This window comes from Lithobates pipiens, unplaced genomic scaffold (genome assembly GCF_037356315.1).
Source record: "Lithobates pipiens isolate NorthernLeopardFrog02 unplaced genomic scaffold, aLitPip1_a1.2 Scaffold_19, whole genome shotgun sequence".
In the NCBI taxonomy this organism is placed as follows: Eukaryota; Metazoa; Chordata; class Amphibia; order Anura; family Ranidae; genus Lithobates; species Lithobates pipiens.
Window position 1 is genome coordinate 244,664,549 of NW_027507764.1, and position 19,048 is coordinate 244,683,596.

The 19,048-nt window shown below is 43.6% G+C and overlaps 1 protein-coding gene across 1 annotated transcript in view; it reads right to left on the reverse strand.

Annotated features, from left to right (window-relative positions):
* Positions 1–13,598, reverse strand: part of LOC143998051 (triple functional domain protein-like) — a 70,221-nt gene extending 56,623 nt beyond the window's left edge. The window contains exon 1 of the mRNA XM_077493826.1: positions 13,075–13,598. Coding sequence (XP_077349952.1) covers positions 13,075–13,213 — 139 coding nt within the window. The 5' untranslated portion in view covers positions 13,214–13,598. The remainder of the gene's footprint in view (positions 1–13,074) is intronic.
* Positions 13,599–19,048: the final 5,450 nt, after the last annotated feature.

Here is a 19,048-nt window from a genome sequence, read left to right on the forward strand (position 1 = left end):
GCCTAGACTACGCTTTGCCTGATTCTACTAGTACCCTCATCTACAGCAGTGAACCACAAGGTCCAGCAATCATCTATCCTCATCTACAGCAGTGAACTACAAGGTCCAGCAATCATCTATCCTCATCTACAGCAGTGAACTACAAGGTCCAGCAATCATCTACCTTTGTCTGCAGCGGTGTACTACAAGTCCCAGCTGACCTGCTCTGCTTAGAACTGCTCATGGTATGTGCTTTGAACTCTTTGTATAATCAGCACACCCTAACTGTTACTTGTTATATGCCTCTAGCCTGACACCCAAGCTTTAAACATCCCAAGGAGCACTGTGCAAGTGATCATTTTGAAATGGAAGGAGTATCAGACCACTGCATATCTACCAAGACCCGGCCGTCCCTCTAAACTTTTAGCTCAGACAAGGAGAAGACTGATCAGAGATGCAGCCAAGAGGCCCATGATCACTCTGGATGAACTGCAGAGAACTACAGCTGAGGTGGAAGAGTCTGTCCATAGGACAACAATCAGTCGTACACTGCACAAATCTGGCCTTTATGGAAGACTGGCAAGAAGAAAGCCATTTCTCAAAGATATCCATAAAAAGTCGTGTCTAAAGTTTGCCACAAGCCACCTGGGAGACACACCAAACATGTGGAAGAAGGTGCTCTGGTCAGATGAAACCAAAATCGAACTTTTTGACCACAATGCAAAACTATATGTTTGGCGTAAAAGCAACACAGCTCATCACCCTCAACACACCATCCCCACTGTCAAACATGGTGGTGGCAGCATCATGGTTTGGGCCTGCTTTTCTTCAGCAGGGACAGGGAAGATGGTTAAAATTGAGGGGAAGATGGATGCAGCCAAATACAGGACCATTCTGGATGAAAACCTGTTGGAGTCTGCAAAAGACCTGAAACTGGGACGGAGATTTATCTTCCAACAAGACAATGATCCCAAACATACAGCAAAATCTACAAAGGAATGGTTCACAAATAAACGTATCCAGGTGTTAGAATGGCCAAGTCAAAGTCCAGACCTGAATCCAATCGAGAATCTGTGGAAAGAGCTGAAAACTGCTGTTCACAAACGCTCTCCATCCAACCACACTGAGCTTGAGCTGTTTTGCAAGGAAGAATGGGCAAGAATTTCAGTCTCGATGTGCAAAACTGAGACATACCCCAAGCGACTTGCAGCTGTAATCGCAGCAAAAGGTGGCTCTACAAAGTATTAACGCAAGGGGGCCGAATAATTTTGCACGCCCCACTTTTCATTTTTTTATTAGTTAAAAAAGTTTCAACAATCCGATTTCATTCCACTTCACAATTGTGTCCCACTTGTTGGTGATTCTTCACAAAAAATAAAAAATGTTAGATCTTTATGTTTGAAGCCTGAAATGTGGCAAAAGGTTGAAAATTTCAAGGGGGCCGAATACTTTCGCAAGGTAAAATACATACACACACACACACACACACACACACGTGTGTGCGTGCGTTTATATTCACTGGTGAGGCACAGGCAGGCTACATGATGGGCTCCGATAGGCTGCATTGATCTCCTGTAGCCCGTCCCCAGTCTCTGACCATCTCCTGTATAAAAATATTTTTTTTAAAACAGCCAATGTCGGTATCGGTGCTGTTTCTGTATCGGTTTCGGTATCAAGGTAAAATGTATTTTCAGTATCGGTTTTGGCACCAAAAAACCCATTCGGTGCATCCCTACTTCTTTTAATTCTGAGTTTAAGATGCCGTGCGCCAGGTCTATAGCGGCGCACAGATCATGGTCGCCTGTGCACTGGCATGCTCATAGTAAATGGGGAAATTGCGTTGTGTTACAGGCGCAAATGCTTTGTGAACACAAAAACGGTCGTTGCGCGTCAGCGTGCGCCGCTACTCATAGCGCTTTGTAAATCAGACCCATATTTTATTTTTTAAATTAAAAAACAAAAAGGATCTCTGAGCCTGATGATATTTACCAGATTCACCCTGCAGCCCTAATATTATAGAGAGAGATAGAGGGATATATTTTCACACATTTGAACTACTGCTGCGCAAATACAGTTTCTAAGTAATTTTCTAGCAAAACAAAAAGATTTTAACTTGAAACCAACAAATGTCAGAAAAAGGTTTAGTGTTTAAAGTGGTTAAACTTCCCTCATTCACATAAAGTGTATGCCTTTGATCCACAGTGGAAACTTGGATTACGGTACAAGGATAATCCATTCCAGGAGAATGCTTGTAATCCAAAGCACTCGCATATCAAAGCAAGTTTCCCCATAGAAGTCAATGGAAACAAAGAAGTCGGAACGCATTATCAATACCGCACATGGCCAGAAGTGGGGAGGGGCGCTGGAGAGCCTCGGAAATACTCTGGGACAGCTCAGCTGAACTTGGAAACTTTGTGTTTCCAAGTATTTCAGGATGATTTATTTCCGAGCGGCTCTGAACCGTTCCGAGTGTCACTGGTGCCCCCCGCAACTCTGCCCAAATGCGGTAGTGCACATCCCATTGGCTTGAATCCTGCTCGGTTTGCGAGACAACACTCGCAAACCGAGACAGAATTTTTTTTTTTCTTAAAAAATAAATAAATAAAATAAAAGTTGCTCATGTTTCAAAACGCTTGTAACCCAAGGTTTCACTGTAAAGGACAAATTGTTACAATGTTTATACTTAAGTTCCACTGCTTAAAGCGGGAATAAACCCGCTGATGTGTTTTTTTGTTTTGTTTTCTACCTGCAAAGTAAAAGGCATAATGAGCTAGTATGCACCGCATACTAGCTCATTATGAAATACTTACCTTAGAACAAGGCCCTGACATGCTCCCTTGGCGCTCCTTCCGGGTATCGCGGCTCCGGCACTGTGAGTGGCCGGAGCCGCGATATCGTCACTCCCGCGCATGTGCACGGGAGATTTCTTCCCGGCAGCGTCCGTAGTCTGCCGGGCTTTCAGCTGGAAATCCCCTGTGCGCATGCGCCGCTGCAGTCAGCGGCGCATTGCGAGGGATCAGCTGTCAGCCAATGACAGTTGATCACGTGATGTAAACAGAAGATCAGTAATTGTTTTTTTCCACCTTCTCACACTAAAGGGACATCGATCCCGAAGAGAAAGAGGCAAAGCCCCCTCATATGTGCCCACCAGTACTGCCTGCCAGTGCCACAATTAGAGCCCACCAGTACATACAGCAGGGGTTGACTAATTTGCTTGGAATCTAGGAGCCAGCTAAAAAAGTTAGGAGCCAGGTCCGTGATGGCGATCTGGACCTGTCCCTGGCCTGACATGGAGACGAGTGAGGGGAAGATAGCCCCCAGCCCCCCACCTGTCTCCAAGTCATTGCCCATAGCTCTTAGAGGAACATTTTATTTGTTTTATTTTTTTCAAATTACGATTTTTTTTTTTTTATTGCATTTTAGTGTAAATATGAGATGTGAGGTCTCTCTGACCCCAGATCTCATATATAAGAGGACCTGTCATGCTTTTTTCTATTACAAGGGATTTTTACATTCCTTGTAATAGGAATAAAAGTGACACACTTTTTTTTTAAAAGAACAGTGAAAAAAATAAAAATAAAAAAGTTAAAATAAAGAAAAAAATAATTTTTTTAAACGCGCCCTGTCCCGCCGCTGACTTTACTGTTGTCTTTTTTTTTTTTATTAAATAAATTTTTTTTCCCCCAAAAAAGTGCGCTTGTAAGTCCGCTGTGCAAATATGGTGTGACAGACATTATTGCAACGACCACCATTTTACTCTCTAGGGCGTTAGAATAAAAAAAAAAAAAGTGTGTGTGTGTGTGTGTATATATATATATATGTGTAATGTATGTATGTATGTATGTATGTATGTGTGTATATGTTTAGGTGTTCTAAGTAAATGGAAGGAGCTATCCCCATTAGCATTGCTGGTTGTAATTCCAACGGCCACCACAAGAGGGCGCCAGATTCCAGAAGGAATGGGATCACAGAAGGAATAGGATCACAGAAGGCCTCAAAGCCGGGGTCTCAATTACCAGCCGCCGGCGGGGGTCCACGGAGACAGGAGACCCCCAGCTGTGCTGCCCCAGGCGCCGGGTCGCTAATTCTAGTCGCCAATGCGACCTGGCGCCCGGGTTTTGTCGAGCCCTGACATACAGTAAGTGCCAGCAATCATTGCCACCTATCAATGCCCACCAGTGGTACCAATTAGTGCCTCATCAGTGCCACCTATCAATGCCCTTCAGTGCCAAGCAATGCAGCCCATCAGTGTAGCCTCATCAGCGCAAATAAATGGAGAAAAAAAAAGAGCTTTTTGCAAATAATTTTTTTTTATAAAAGTGATATTTTTTTTAATTCTGTGTTTAATTTGGGTACAGTGTTGTATGACTGAATAATTGTCATTCAGTGACAGCGCTAAAAGCTGAAAATTGGTCTGGGCGGGGGGGATGGTTTAGATGGCAAGTAAGCAAGTGGTTAATACTTGGTACAAAATCCTTTTTTGGTAATGACAGCTCCAAGACGCCTCCTTTATGGAGAAACTAGTCGCGTGCATTGCTCAAGTTGGCACATTCTTCAAATCTTGAAGGTTCCATGGGCCTCTTCTATGAACTCTGATCTTTGCTTCTTTCCGCAAAAAAGAAAAAAATTTGTGTCACTTTTATTCCTATTACAAGGAATGTAAAAATCCCTTGTAATAGAAAAAAGCACGACAGGTCCTCTTAAAGCGGTTCTCCACCCTAAAGTGGAAGTTCTGCTCATCTGATTGCTCCGCCCCTCCGGTGCCACAATCGGCACCTTTCAGGGGGGAGGGGGGGGGGGTGCAGTTATCCAGGTATCTGCACCCACTTCCGGGACAGACCGCCGCAGATGCCCCGCCATCTCTCCCCCCCGTTGTGTTCTGGGAAACACACAGTTCCCAGGACACAGCGGGGACCAGCAGAGACGTGCAGCGCGACTCGCGAATGCTCAGTAGGGAACCGGGCAGTGAAGCCGCAACGCTTCACTTCCCGATTCCTTGACAGAGGATGTCATCTGCCGCCGACATTACTGGACCCTGGGACAGGTAAGTGTGATTTTATTAAAAGTCAGCAGTTGCAATATTTGTAGCTGCTGGCTTTTAATATTTTTTTTTCTAAAGGTGCAGAACCGCTTTAAACATCAGATCTGAATGTTTAAGTTGAGTTATATGATCCAGTGGGAGCAGGACCTTCAGGAATCCTTTGAATTAGATGATTGCTGCACGCTCTCTGAGACGGCATATCGCTCTCTCACCAACACATCGGTGATAGAGGCGAACTACAAGGTATTGTTGAGGTGGTACATGGTCCCAGCCAGACTGGCCGCTTTTGTGCCGGGAGCTACGTCCCATTGTTTTAGAGGATGCGGCCAGGTGGGGACCACCTACCACATTTGGTGGTCATGCCCGAAGGTCAGAAGGTTTTGGATTAGAGTGTATAATTTTGTCTACACAATCACAGGACTGAACCTGAAAAAAATCACCTAAGCTGGCCCTCTTGGGGGGCACAGCGGCAGGGGCTTCCAGACCTCAGAAGAGGCTCCTTACCTTTCTATTGATTTCAGCTAAGATCACCATAGCTCGTAATTGGAGATCAGCCGCACTACCGATGGCCCAGCTCAAACATAAAATGTCATGGTTAATGCTAAACGATCGACTATCTGCGCTGTCTCAAGACAGGATGAAAATGTTCCATAGAATATGGGATCCATGGATTGTCTATCTAACTAATGATCCCAGGACACGCGCTGTTTAACGCTATTATAGTAGCAAGGATTTGAGGATCCAGGACTACGGCTCCCTCCCCCCTCCCCCCCCCCCTCCCAGCTCTCCCCCATTCTCCTTTTTCTCCACCTTTTCCTGTTCTCTAATCTTCTCTCTTCCCCTGCTATTGGGTCTTTCCTCTCTTCTTTACTATTTTTTGTTTTCTTTAAATCACCCATTTAGCGGTGCTAGCTGCACGATTGGATATCTATACAACTCCAGAGGTAACAGCATCGGCAGTTGGGATCCAGTGTGATCCAGGGTTTTTAGTTATGGAACCTACTTTGCTGCTGCCAACCTGTCTTAGGAATTGACCGGTGTATTACTCGATTGTGCATTGTGCTAGATGCCATGCTTTGCCGCATTGATGAGATCTTTGTTTGTATTGTACTGAAAACCTTTAATAAAAATATTGAAACATAAACATCAGATCTGTTGTCAAAAAGACCTCAGATCTCATATTTACACATTTAAAATGTAATTAAAAAAAGTAATTTGAAAAAATAAATAAAAAATTTATAATAATAATAATAATAATAATAATAATAATAATAATAATAATAATAATTGTCCCTTTAGCCACCTCAATACCAGGCACTTAACCACTTGCTTACTGGGCACTTAAACACCCTTCCTGCCCAGACCAAAATTTTCAGCTTTCGGTGCTCTCACACTTTGAATGACAATTACTCAGTCATGCAACACTGTACCCAAATTAATTTTTTGTCCTTTTTTTCCCACAAATAGAGCTTTCTTTGGGGGGTATTTGATCACCTCTGGGGTTTTTATTTTTTGCGCTATCAATGAAAAAAAGACCGAAATTTTTGAAAGAAAACGCATATTTCTTTGTTTCTGTGACAGAATTATGCAAATTATTAATTTTTCGTCATAAATTTTTGGCCACAATTTATACTGCTACTTATCTTTGGTAAAAAATAACTCAAATTAGTGGATATTATTTGGTCTTTGTGAAAGTTAGGGAGTCTACAAACTGTGGTGCGAATCATACAAAATTGATCACATCTGGTGGCCTACCTCATTTCTTGCGACCCGAACAAGCCAGGAAAGTACAAATACCCCCCAAATGACCCCTTTTTGGAAAGTAGACATTCCAAGGTATTTAGTAAAAGGCATAGTGAGGTTTTTGGTGTTGTCATTTTTCCCCACAAATCTCTGCAAAATTGTCATTGTAATAGGTTATTTCTCTCACGTGGCATGTGTATACCACAAATGACACCCTCAAAAAAAATTCTGCTACTCCTCCTGAGTATTACAATACCACATGTGTGGGACTTTTTTACAGCCTGGCCACATAGAGAGACCCAACATGCAGGGAGCGCCATCAGGTGTACTAGGAGCATAAATTACACATCTAACTTGTTGACTACCTATTACACTTTTGAAGGCCCTGGAGCACCAGGACAATGACACGTGGCACTGATGACAGATGGCACTAATACGTGGCACTGATGTCAATGCCACTTATCAGTGCCATCTGTCATGTGACACTGATGACAGGTGGCACTTCCCTCCCCCCCCCCCCCCCCCCATTTACGGCCGCTGCAGCCGTTCATCTCTTCCTTCTCACACGCTGTCTGTGTGAGGGGAAGAGCGGCGCTGAGAGATGATCTCATATTTTTACATATGAGATCATCTCTCATTGGATAGGCCGATCGCGCTGTAAACGGCCACTGTGATAGGCCGTTTACAGCGATCTGTGACTGGCTGTGTCCGAGGGACACGGCCAGCACAGAACTTCCCCGAAGCACGCTCCCGGGAGCACGCATTGCTGAAGTAAACAGGAGGACATCCAAGGACGGCCTCCCGGCAGATGGCGTCCGCTCTGAAGCCGTCTTTCGGCTATAGGGCGGGCGCGAATTGGTTAAACACCTTCCTGCCCAGACCAATTTTGAGCTTTCAGCACTGTCACACTTTCAATGACAATTGCATGGTCATGCTACACTGTACCTAAATGACATTTTTATCATTTTTTTTCCCAGATATAGAGCTTTCTTTTGGTGGTATTTGATCACCTCTACGTTTTTTAATTTTTGCTAAATAAAAAAAGACCGAAAATGTTTATAAAAAAATAAAATATTTTGTTTGTTTCAAAACTTTGTAAATAAGTAAGTTTTCTACTTCACTGATGGGGCTGCACTGACGGGCACTGATAAGGTGGCATTGATATGTGGCACAAATGGACACATAGGCGGCATTGTTCTGTATTGTTTTGTGCTGATGGATGCCAATCAGTGCCAAACAATAATGCATGCCAGTGATGCCCATTGTGGGCCCTGATTGGCATCCATTGTGGGCACAGACTGGCATCCCTGGTGGTCTGGTGGCATCCCTGGTGGTCCAGTGTGGACATCCTCAGGGGGGGGGGGGGGGCTGTGCTGATAATCGATCAGCACAGACCCCATCAGAAGAGCAGCCGATCGGCTCTCCTCTACGTGCGTCTAACAGACGCAAGTGAGGAAAAGCCAATCACCGCCTCTTCCTATTTACACGGTGATCAGCCGTGATTGGACACGGCTGATCAGGTGGTCAAGAGTCTCCGTCGGAGACTCTTTAACGAGATCTTAGTTGCGGGGTGTCAAACTGACCCCCCCCCGCAACAACGATCGCCACGACGTCCGGTCAGGATTTTGAAACCACTTTGCAGACGTCATTTGCCTATAGGGCAGGCTGCAAGTGGTTAAAAGCTATGGGCAGAAGCAACGATTTTTCCTATTACAAGGGATGCTTACATTCCTTGTAATTGTAATAAAAGTAAAAAAAAAAAAAAAATTTAAAGTGCCCTTGTCCCCGTGTACTCGCACGCAGAAGTGAATGTATATGGAAGTCACACCCACATATGAAAACAGTGTTCGAACACACGAGGTGTCGCCGCAAATGTTAAAGCGAGAGCAATAATTCTAGCCCTAGACCTCCTCTGTAACTCAAAACATGTAACCAGTAAAAAAAAAAAAATAAAAAAAAAAAAAAAAAATTTAAAGCACTGCCTATGGGAATTTTTAAGTACCGAAGTTTGGCGTCATTCCATGAGCATGTGCAAGTTTAAAGCGTGACATGTTAGGCATCTATTTACTTAGCGTAACTTCATCTTTGACAGTATGCAAAAAATAAAAAAAATTCAATAAAATTATTGTCCATCTTTACGTTTTTTATACCGTGCAATGTCCACCATTTTATTCTCTAGGGTTTCTGCTAAAAGAAAATATAATATTTTTACATGTAGGAGAGAAATGAGAATTGGCCTGGGTGGCAAGTGGTTAAAAATAGCCACACATCATGATGTTCCCACCTCCAAACTTCACGGTTGGTGTTCTTGGGGTGATGTGCAATGCCATTTGACCTCCAAATATGGTGTGCATTATGATATCCAAAGAGTTTATTTTTGGTCTCATCTGACCAAACTATATTCTCCTAGTATTTCACAGGCTTGTCTAAAATGTTGTGCAGCATACTTTAATTGAGCTTTTTTTCAGCAATGGAGTCTTGTGTGGTAAGCATGCATACAGGACCATGGCTGTTAAGTGCATTAATTGCAAAGTCCAGGTCTTTCTGAAGCTCTACACAAGTGGTTCTTGGCTCTTAGACAACTCTTCTGATAATTCTTGTCACTTCTGTCAGAAATCTTGCGAGGAGCACCTGGTCGGGGTGGGTTTATGGTGAAATTATGTTCTTTCCTCTTCCGGGTTATGGCCCCAACAGTGCTCACTGGAACATTAAGAAGTTTAAAAATCCTTCTGTAGCCAATGCCATCAGTATGTTTTGCAGCAATAAGGTTACAAATGTCTTGAGAGATCTCTTTGCTTTTACCCATTTTGAGAGGTTTCTTGTGCAACACCTTTGTAACAAGACCCCTTTTTATACGCCATCAGTTAAGACTGAGCCAGCCGATATAAATTTGCATTGAAAAGGGGCTGGATTGCTTTCAAATTATTCATAAATTTCAGCTGGTGTCTTGGCTTTCCATGCCTTTTTGCACCTTCCTTTCTTCATTAGTTTATTACTTTTTCCCTGCATCATCTCATTTTATTATTACACATAACCTAGAGTTGCACGATTAATCGTTTAACCACTAAAGCCCAGGAAGGATTTAACCCCTTCCTGACCAGAGCACTTTTTTGCAATTCGGCACTGTGTTGCTTTAACCGACAATTGCACGGTCGTGCGACGTGGCTCCCAGACAAAATTGACATCCTTCCCCCCCCCCCACAAATAGAACTTTCTTTTGGTGGTATTTAATCACCCCTGCAGTTTTTTTTTTTTACACTATAAAAAAAAAAAAAAAAAAAAAAAAAGGCATTCTTTACATTTTGCTATATTAATTATATCCCCAAAAATATATTTTTTTTCCTCAGTTTAGGCAAAAGTTATAGTGTTTAAAAAATAGGGGATAGTTTTCTGGCATTTTTAATAATACTTTTTTTTTTTTTTTTTTTTTTTTTTTTAATGGCCATCACCGATTTTTTTCATGACTGCGACATTATGGCGGACACATCAGACATTTGACACATTTTTGGGACCACTGTCCCATACAAATGCACCGATTCCTGTGTAAATGACACTGGCAGTGAAGGGGTTAACCACTAGGTGGCAGTGTGGGGGTTAAGTGTGTCCTAGGAGCGTGTTTCTAACTGTGGGGGGTGTGGCTGTGTGTGACAAGTCACTGATCTCTGCTCTGATCACAGATCAGCAGCACTGTCACGAGGCAGAACAGGGAGATGCTTATTTACATTCGCATCTCTCCATTCTTCCTCCCTGTGAGGCTATCGCGGGTATCCCAGCAGCGATCGAGTCCGTGGGACCCGTGACCCGACTCACGGAGCTTGCAACCTCTTAAAGGGCAGCTGTGCGATTCTGCCTGTACGAGGCGTGAGGCAGTATATCAGTGCGAGGCGGTCGGCAAGCGGTAATAAATACGTGTAAAAAAAAAGATAAAAATAAAAATCAAACTCGATTCAACCCCACCTCCACAATCCTAGTCGGCCATTTCTATTCATTTCTATGTAAACAGCAGAAGGCAAATGTTAATCAGCATTTCTCAGCGCTGAGAGATAGAGAATAGATACAATGTAACCTTTAGTTCTTTTAGATCAAAAGGGATGAACTTCCATCTGTAAGCCCTGGTTCACAATGATGCGATTTGACATGTCAAATCACATGCCAAATCAGCGGCAATTGCCAGCATCCGAATCAGTGCAATGCCACACCAATTCCCAAAAGCAGTTTCTGTACTATTTGTGGCTATTTCAGGGTGCAATTTCCATTGACATCTGTGCAGAAACCCACACAGTCTCTGAAATCACCCCTGAAGTCGGACTGACATACGGGAATGAATTCATACAATATCATTCCTGCACTCAGTGTGAAGCTGGGCTAAATGAGGCGAGTTTAAAGTTATTGTAAAGTCTTGCTTAACCACTTCCCACCCGGCCTAGTAAAAGATTGACATCCAAGAAGTGGTTCTGTTATCCTGACTGGGCATCATATGACATCCAGCAGGATAACATGCTGGGGTGAGCACAGCATCTACGAATGCGAGGAGCCTCTGACAGCTGCCAATCAGTGCCCCACCATAAGCCCCTGCCAGAGCCCAATAAAGTGGCAATCAGTGCACACCATAGTGCCAGTGCCCAGCATTAACACCTGTCAGTACCTGCCCAATCAGTGCTGCCTGTCAGTGCCAACTCATCAGCGCCCTAAGTGACGGAGAAAACAAAAACTTTATAAAACAGAAAAAAAACTTTTTTTATTTTTCAATAATGTCGGTCTTTTTTAGTTTGTTTAGCAAAAAATAAAAAATCCACAGAGGTGATAAAATAACACCAAAAGAAAGCTATATTTGTGGGAAGAAAGAATTATAAAAATGTAGTTTGGGTACAGTGTTGTATGGCCGCGCAATTATCATTCAAAGTGCGACAGCAAGGAAAGCTCAAAACTGTGCTGGGCAGGAAAGGGCAAAAGTACCGGGTAAAATATATTACATCACACCACACAAACACATTGTACTTACCTCTTCTGTGCAGTTGGTTTTGCACAGAGCAGCCTAGATCCTTCTCTTCTTGGTTCCCTCTTTGCTGCACCCATTCCCTGCTTCCTATCGAGTGCCCCCTCTACAGGGGCACCCGAGCAGTGTCAGAGCTCCGTATATCCATTCAAAACACGGAAGCCAGACCTAGTCACGCCCCCCTCTCTCCCAATCCGCTAAATGACTTTGACAGCCGTAAGGAGCCAATGGCACAACTGCTGTTTCTCAGCCAATCAGGAGTGTCCCAAACAGCTTAGACACTTGTGGACATCGCTGGAGAGAGATGGGGCTCAGGTAAGTATTGGGGGGGGGGCTGCTGCACACAGAAGGTTTTTTTATTTTAAGATTATATAAAATATATATATATATATATATATATATATATATATATATATATAAAAAAACACAACACCTACCTCTACAACTCTTTAACCACTTAGACAGCCTTTTTCTGACACTTGATGCTAAAAAAGTTAAAATCTGTATTTTTTGCTAGAAAAAAGTTACTTAGAACCCCCAAAACGTACACACACACACACACATATCTCTCAATCAGAGACCCTAAAGAATAAATGGCAGTCATTGCAATGTTTTATGTCACACTGTATTTGCAGTGGTCTTTCAAATGCAATATTGGGGGGGGGGGGGGGAGATACACTTCAAAAAAACAAAAACACAAACGAAAGCAAGAGAAATGTCATAAATGGGCAGGAAGTCAACCTACCAGAATGATGGAGTTTTAAACTGTAAATGAACATTGACAATAGAGGAAGTTAATGACTGGCTGACAAGGATAACCAAATGTTAATAAGACCTGTGGATTTCATGTGTAAACACCAAAATGGAGAAGAGCTGCCCAATCACTGCCAATTGCCCACCTTCAAGTCTTAAAAACAATTCAGTGACCAGACCCTGGCTGCAGTGTTTTACAAAAATTAAAATCCCCCAAATTTAGATTCTCCTCTTTTTAAAAGAAACGTTGTTAGTTCCCTTCAATGATGCATTGTTTACTTGTCTGTGGTCACTGCCCTATCAGATGCCCCCCTCACACATTACATCATACTGTACATGATGCGTCGTCCTAACAACAGGCCGGAGGAGCCGAGCAGCACAGCACAGAGCTCAATGGACCTATCAGCAGCTGATCACACACGCCCAGCTTGGAAAGATGGACCCCCAGAGCTGCGCACAGGCTAAGCAGGCCGCACAGCCACAGGAGCCCCCTCAGCCCCACAATGAATGGACACACGTCTAGCTGTCATGGTGCCAACACTCCCCTCCCGAGAGAGCTCACCAGATCTGTAGAAAGCGGTAATGTCTGCCGAGTCCTTGGCTGTCTCCTCCATTCCGTCCCGGGTGCCCTCGCTGCTGCCCGCGGCTATGGCATTGGAGCTGACCGGGACACATGGGTTGAGGTTGCTGGAATTACTCATGTTGAATTAGGATCGCTCGAAGCAAAGGAAAGCCGCCCAGCCGTTCTCTCTCTCACACGATGTTCTCTTATTGTAGCCTTTGTCCCTCGTCACCGAGCACGGGGCTCCCTAACGAACATCTCCCATTACATCTACACAACACGCTTCATTCATAGCAATCCAATACATCCAGGAAAATGGACTCCGACCACAGACAAGGAAAAAGAAATCCGCCACTAGTAATGAGAAGAGCGCTTCATGTCTCGGGCTCCGGACTGCGGACAGCTGTCACAATACAAAGCGCTGTGCCAGGAGAGAGGAGGACGAGCTGAAATCAGTGCTTCGGGAAAGCAGCGCACACATTTTCAGGCGGCGGCTGCGGCGAATAAAGAAGGCGGGGCTTAGAAGCTAAGCGCAATGCTGCTGTGCAAATCAACACTACGGTCTCGCGAGACGAAGCCAGCAGAATCCATTTCCTCTCCCAGCTTAGTCATAACATTTAGCTTTGTCGCTGGGTTTCTAGAACTCGATATTGTCCGTCGCAGGATGTTCTAGGCTGAGCTGGGTTCTGGTGCTTTCCATTGGCACAAAGTCAGCCCTTTCACCGTACCTCCTGACTTTCTGGGGTGACAAATTACAATGTAAACAAATGATACACACTATTAGATTTTCTGCAGATTTTTGTCTTCAGTTTGACCAAAACCATGCAGTACGAGAGCCTGCCTGATTGCATACAAATTGAAACGCTAAGCCCTTGTACACATGGTCGGATATTCCGACGGAAAATGTCCGTTCGGACCGTGTTGTCGGATAATCCGACCGTGTGTGGGCTCCGTCGGACTGTTTCCGTCTGAATATCCGACAAAGTTTGAAAGCTTGGCTATAAAATTTCAACAGGATTCGATCGGACTTTGTCCGATCGTTTGTAGAGAATTCCGTTCGGACAAAGTGCCACGCGTGCTCAAATCAAATTCCGAGACCAAAGCTATTTGCCACTAGCCTGACCGTAGTCCCGTCATAACAAAATCCTGTCATCACGTTACGAACGATCGGATTTTCCGACAACTTTGTCCGACTGTGTGTATGCAACACCAGTTTCGAATAAAATCCATCAGACCAAATCCAACGGATTTTGTTGTCGGAATGTCCGACCGTGTGTACAAGGGCTAAGACCACATTGTGCTGTTAGCGGTAAAGCAGCGCTATTTTAAGCAATGCTTTACCGTTGTTTTAGAAGCGCTATTTGGCTGCTAGCAGGTCAGTTTTACCCCCCCCCCCCAGCTAGCAGCAGAAAAGGGGATAAATCCACCCGCAAAACGCAGCTGCGTTATAGCAGTGCTGCCCCATTAATTTCAATGGGGAGGAGCAGTGAGTTCACCGCTCCAAAGAAGCTGCTGGCAGGACTTTTTCTGGCGCCCTACTCCAATGTGAAAGCCCGAGCAGGTGTTTTAGGGCAGTTTGCAGGCACTATTTTTAACGCTATAGCCCCTGCAAAACGCCGCAGTGTGAAAGGGGTCTTAGGCCTCATGAATGCTGCTGCCGGTAAACAGACGTTTAGGTGCAATTGGACATTTTTATCAATTGCTCCTGAACTCTCCTCTATGTTATCTTATCAGTATATGTACACAAGTTTGTTTATAGTCATTTCTAGGCAGCTGCGTTTAGAGGCTTTATTTGGAACTCAAAAAAATGTGTTCAGAAGTTGTGTTTAGAGGCTTTTCAAAGTTGCGTTTAGCCGCGCTTCGTTTACAGGCGTTTTTCATATTTGGCTTTTTTGAAAAAAAAATGTTTTTTTCCCAAACATTTCTAGATGCAAACGCGGCATGTAAACGCAGCTAAACAGTTGTTTTTAGACACCGGTTTCTAGCTGTCAAGTTAAATCATTCTGGAGAGGTTGAACAACATCCCGTGTACATGAAGCTTACAGATTTGACCACATATATGGTTTTGGTAAATCTGAAGACAAAAATCAGCAGAAAATCTAATAGTGTGTATGGAGCAAAACCTTGTGACTAAGCTGGGAGAGGAAATGGATTCTGCTGGGTTTGTCTCGTGAGACCATAGTGTTGATTCGCACAGCAATACATATAGATATACACTATACAACTTTTGTTGTTAGATTTACCAAAACCATGTACTGCAAGGACCTTTTGATTGCATACACATTGAAACTGTTAAAGCGGAGTTCCACCCAAAAACTGAACTTACGCTTATCTGGTACCCCCCCCCCCCCCCCCCCCATCACATTTGGCACCTTTCAGGGGGAGCAGATAGCTGTTTAATACAGGTATTTGTGTCCACTTCTGGCAATAGATCTGTGGCGATCTACGCCATGTCTGGCTCCTCTCCTCCATCCCTCACGCTGTCTTCTGGGAGACACACAGGGCCCAGAAGACAGCAGGGACCAGTGGGGACTTGCACAGTAGGGAACCAGGCTATGAAGCCACAAGACTTCACTTCCTAATTCCCTTACTGAGAATGCTGGCGCCTCCACCAGGCCAGAGGGACGGGTTGGCTTCGGGTTAGGACTTTGCGGGCGCCCTTGACAAGCAATTGTCCTTATTTTAAAAATCAGTAGCTGCAGTAATTGTAGCTGCTGACTCATAATTTTTTTTTTTTTCGGCAGAACTCTGCTTTAACGTTTGACCTCATATTATTTGGTTTTGGTACATCTAAAGGAAAAAAACCTAAAGAAAATTGTATAGTGTGTATCCAGCTTTAATGGCCCATACACATGATCAGAAAATTGTATGAAAAATTCAGCTTTTGAAGCAATCGTATGGTCGTAAGTGCTCCATGAAGTAAACAAAAAAATAATAAAAGATAGAGTGATTTCCTTTCTTCTGTGCAAACACCATATAAAGTGCAGTGTGCTTTTCTTTACTGGTGACACCCTTTCCATGCTGTGCACTGTGATGATGGATGGCCTCTTACCTCAAGGCTGTGGGATAACAGCGTGTGTGTTTTAATCACAGATGGTTCTTGGTAGAGGACGAAGCTCCTATGCTTGTATATTTCCAATATTGGAATGGCAGTCTGCTCCTTTTCAATCTAGTACCACTTATCTTTTTATACAAAAATGTGTAACTCCCACAATACAGGTAAATGTAAGATGGCAAGGGATCCCAGAATAGTGTAGTATGTTTTAAAACGACTTGATTTTTTTAATAACGATGGATACAGGTACTCGCATTGACAAAGTAAATAACAGTCATCAAACCACGAGCGCCGAGCTAGCCTGCATCACTTCCGGTGCCTCTATGTCCCTACATGTATCGTCACGGTCATGCGACTTCATCAGGGAATCCCCTGATGATAATATTATTTTTTTTTACTTCACGGAGCACTTTATTATCTAGCATTTTTTATTTGGAAGATTGTGAATCACTCTTCAGAGGACTGTGAATCGCTTTTCAGAGGACCTTTGTCATTATTTTTATTTATTTCACTTTTTTGTTGTTTATTAATTGTTTACAAGTATAGAACATTAACTCATTATTCATCCATCTATATATGGTATATGTGTGGCACATAGTGATTTATTATTAGTCATTGTCCATTGTACATGTGGATATATTAGGTCATTTACCACATATTATTCACAGTATATCATCACTCTAATAGCGCAGCACCGTGTTTCATTGTTCATTTTCCATGTGGTTATGGTTTGACCTCTCAGTGCTTTGCAGCAGTTATTTAGTTGTAGTCTCTTTGATACAGCGCAGGAAAACTTACTTGATAGTCTGATTGTTAGTGCACAGCTTTCGAGAGCCGATGACAACAGTTCAAATGATATTATCCAATGGGAAAAGCAAAACAAAAATTCTAGTATACCACAGGGCTCAAAATTTCAAGTCCTGAGGCCTTAAAGTGGAAGTCCAGTCAAAATGTTTCTATCAATTATATGTAAAATATCTTTATCTTTGACATTATACATTCCTGTATAGCTGATTGCCAAGCTTAGAACGTCTAATCAAAGCTAGACAATTACCTTGTTCCTGTTCTTCAGGGACAACCTTACTTCCTTATTTCTGAATTCTGCAATTCCTAAAAAAATTGTCCTTCTCTTCTACATGCCCCCACCCCCATCCCTCATCTCCTTTTTAGACAGACATGCCTAGACCCCCCCCCCCCAGCCCCACCCCCATCCCTCCTCACCTTCTCAGATCTCCTTCTGTCTTCATAGCCTCCTTTTTGGCCAGCAATTTCTCCTGGGGGGAGGGGGGAGGCTTTGGAAGTCTGTTATGTTTGTTAAAAACTGTAAAACTGTAAAATAGATTGCAATGCAACATGGTGCAGATTTTCTACAGAATACAACCACATGGTGGTTTCTGCATGGCCCTGTGATGGACACTGTGTGCATGGTGTGGCAAACGCCCAGCAGAGGGCGCTACTTGTGATTTATGAGTTTAAGGCTCCGTTTCCACTAGTGTGACTTGTCATGCGACTTTGGACACAAAGTAACATAATAAGTCACAGCCTATAGATTTCAATGGCAAATTTTCCCATCTATGCAACTTTGAAAAGGTGCCTGCACTACTTTGATGCGATTTTGATCCAGAGTGTAAAGTTGGATCAATGCTACACTCAAAGTCGAACTCTAAATCTCACAGCTTTGGAGTCACACTAGTGGAAACATAGCCTAAGGCTGGGGTGTGACTTTGATGCAACTTTGAGTGCAGCTTTGTAGGCTTGTGCAATTCGTTTCATAACGAACCAAAATTCGGCCGAATTTTTTTTTTTTTTTTTTTTTTTTTACAAAGAAAGTGTTTATTGAGTTGAGAAGGTCCACAAATACAGGGTACAAAATACATACAGTAGGTAGTTAAAGCAAAAATACATCATGCTGGATGAGAGCAGAAAGTATCAGAGACCAAACGGATGGAGAAGGTACATTGCAGAGCTGCTAACAGGGTCACAGAAATAGAAGTTAGATCACTGCACTGGGGCAGATCGGTAAAGGAGCTACAAACCATCAATACTGTAAGTCCTGGGGAGGGGAGGGGAAGGAGGGAGGAAAACAAATAGGCTGGACAATCTAAAGGGCTAACACATTTGGGATCAGGGATTGACATCGATGGCGTTGCAAGTAGCTGCATTATTTAACCATATGTCCCAAATTTTCCCGTATTTAGCTGGACAGCCCCTGTGTGCGTATATTTCCTTCTTATATGGAAGGACACCATTAATGGTAGCTATCCATTCTTGCATGCTCGGGGGCGTCACTCCCATCCATTTCCTTGCTACCAATAACCTGGCAGTAAATAGTACCTCCTGTAGAAAGGTTATATGGGGCTTGTCAAAATCTGGATCTGGGAATATACCCAATAAACATTGTTTGGGGCACATGGTCAGGGGGGATCCCATCTCGTCGTGTATGAATTTAACAATGTGGGACCAGTAGTCATGTATTACCAGACAGGACCACAAAAGGTGAAAGAAAGTACCGGCGAACCATTGCACCTAGGGCAGTTGGGGTTCTGGGCCGGATTAAACTTAGCGAGGCAGGATGGGGTTATATAGGCCCTGTGAATGATGTATATTTGTGTCAGGCGATCAGAGAGTTTGGTAGACACCTTTTTACATGTATTCAGTGCATCCTCCCATTCCTCATCCTCCAACTGTCCCACGTCCTCGACCCATCTATCCCTCAGTTTGTATGCAGAGGCAGTTGCTACGGGACGGAGAAGATCATTGTAGAAGAGGGAGATTAGTTTGGAGGGGTTCTGTCCCAGTAAGGTATCTAGAATGCTCGTACGTTCCAGATTCGGGGGATGGTCTCGAATTTGGGTCTGAAGGGCGTGCCGAAGCTGGAGAAATCTAAAGAACATGTGGTTGGATACGTGGAATTCATCT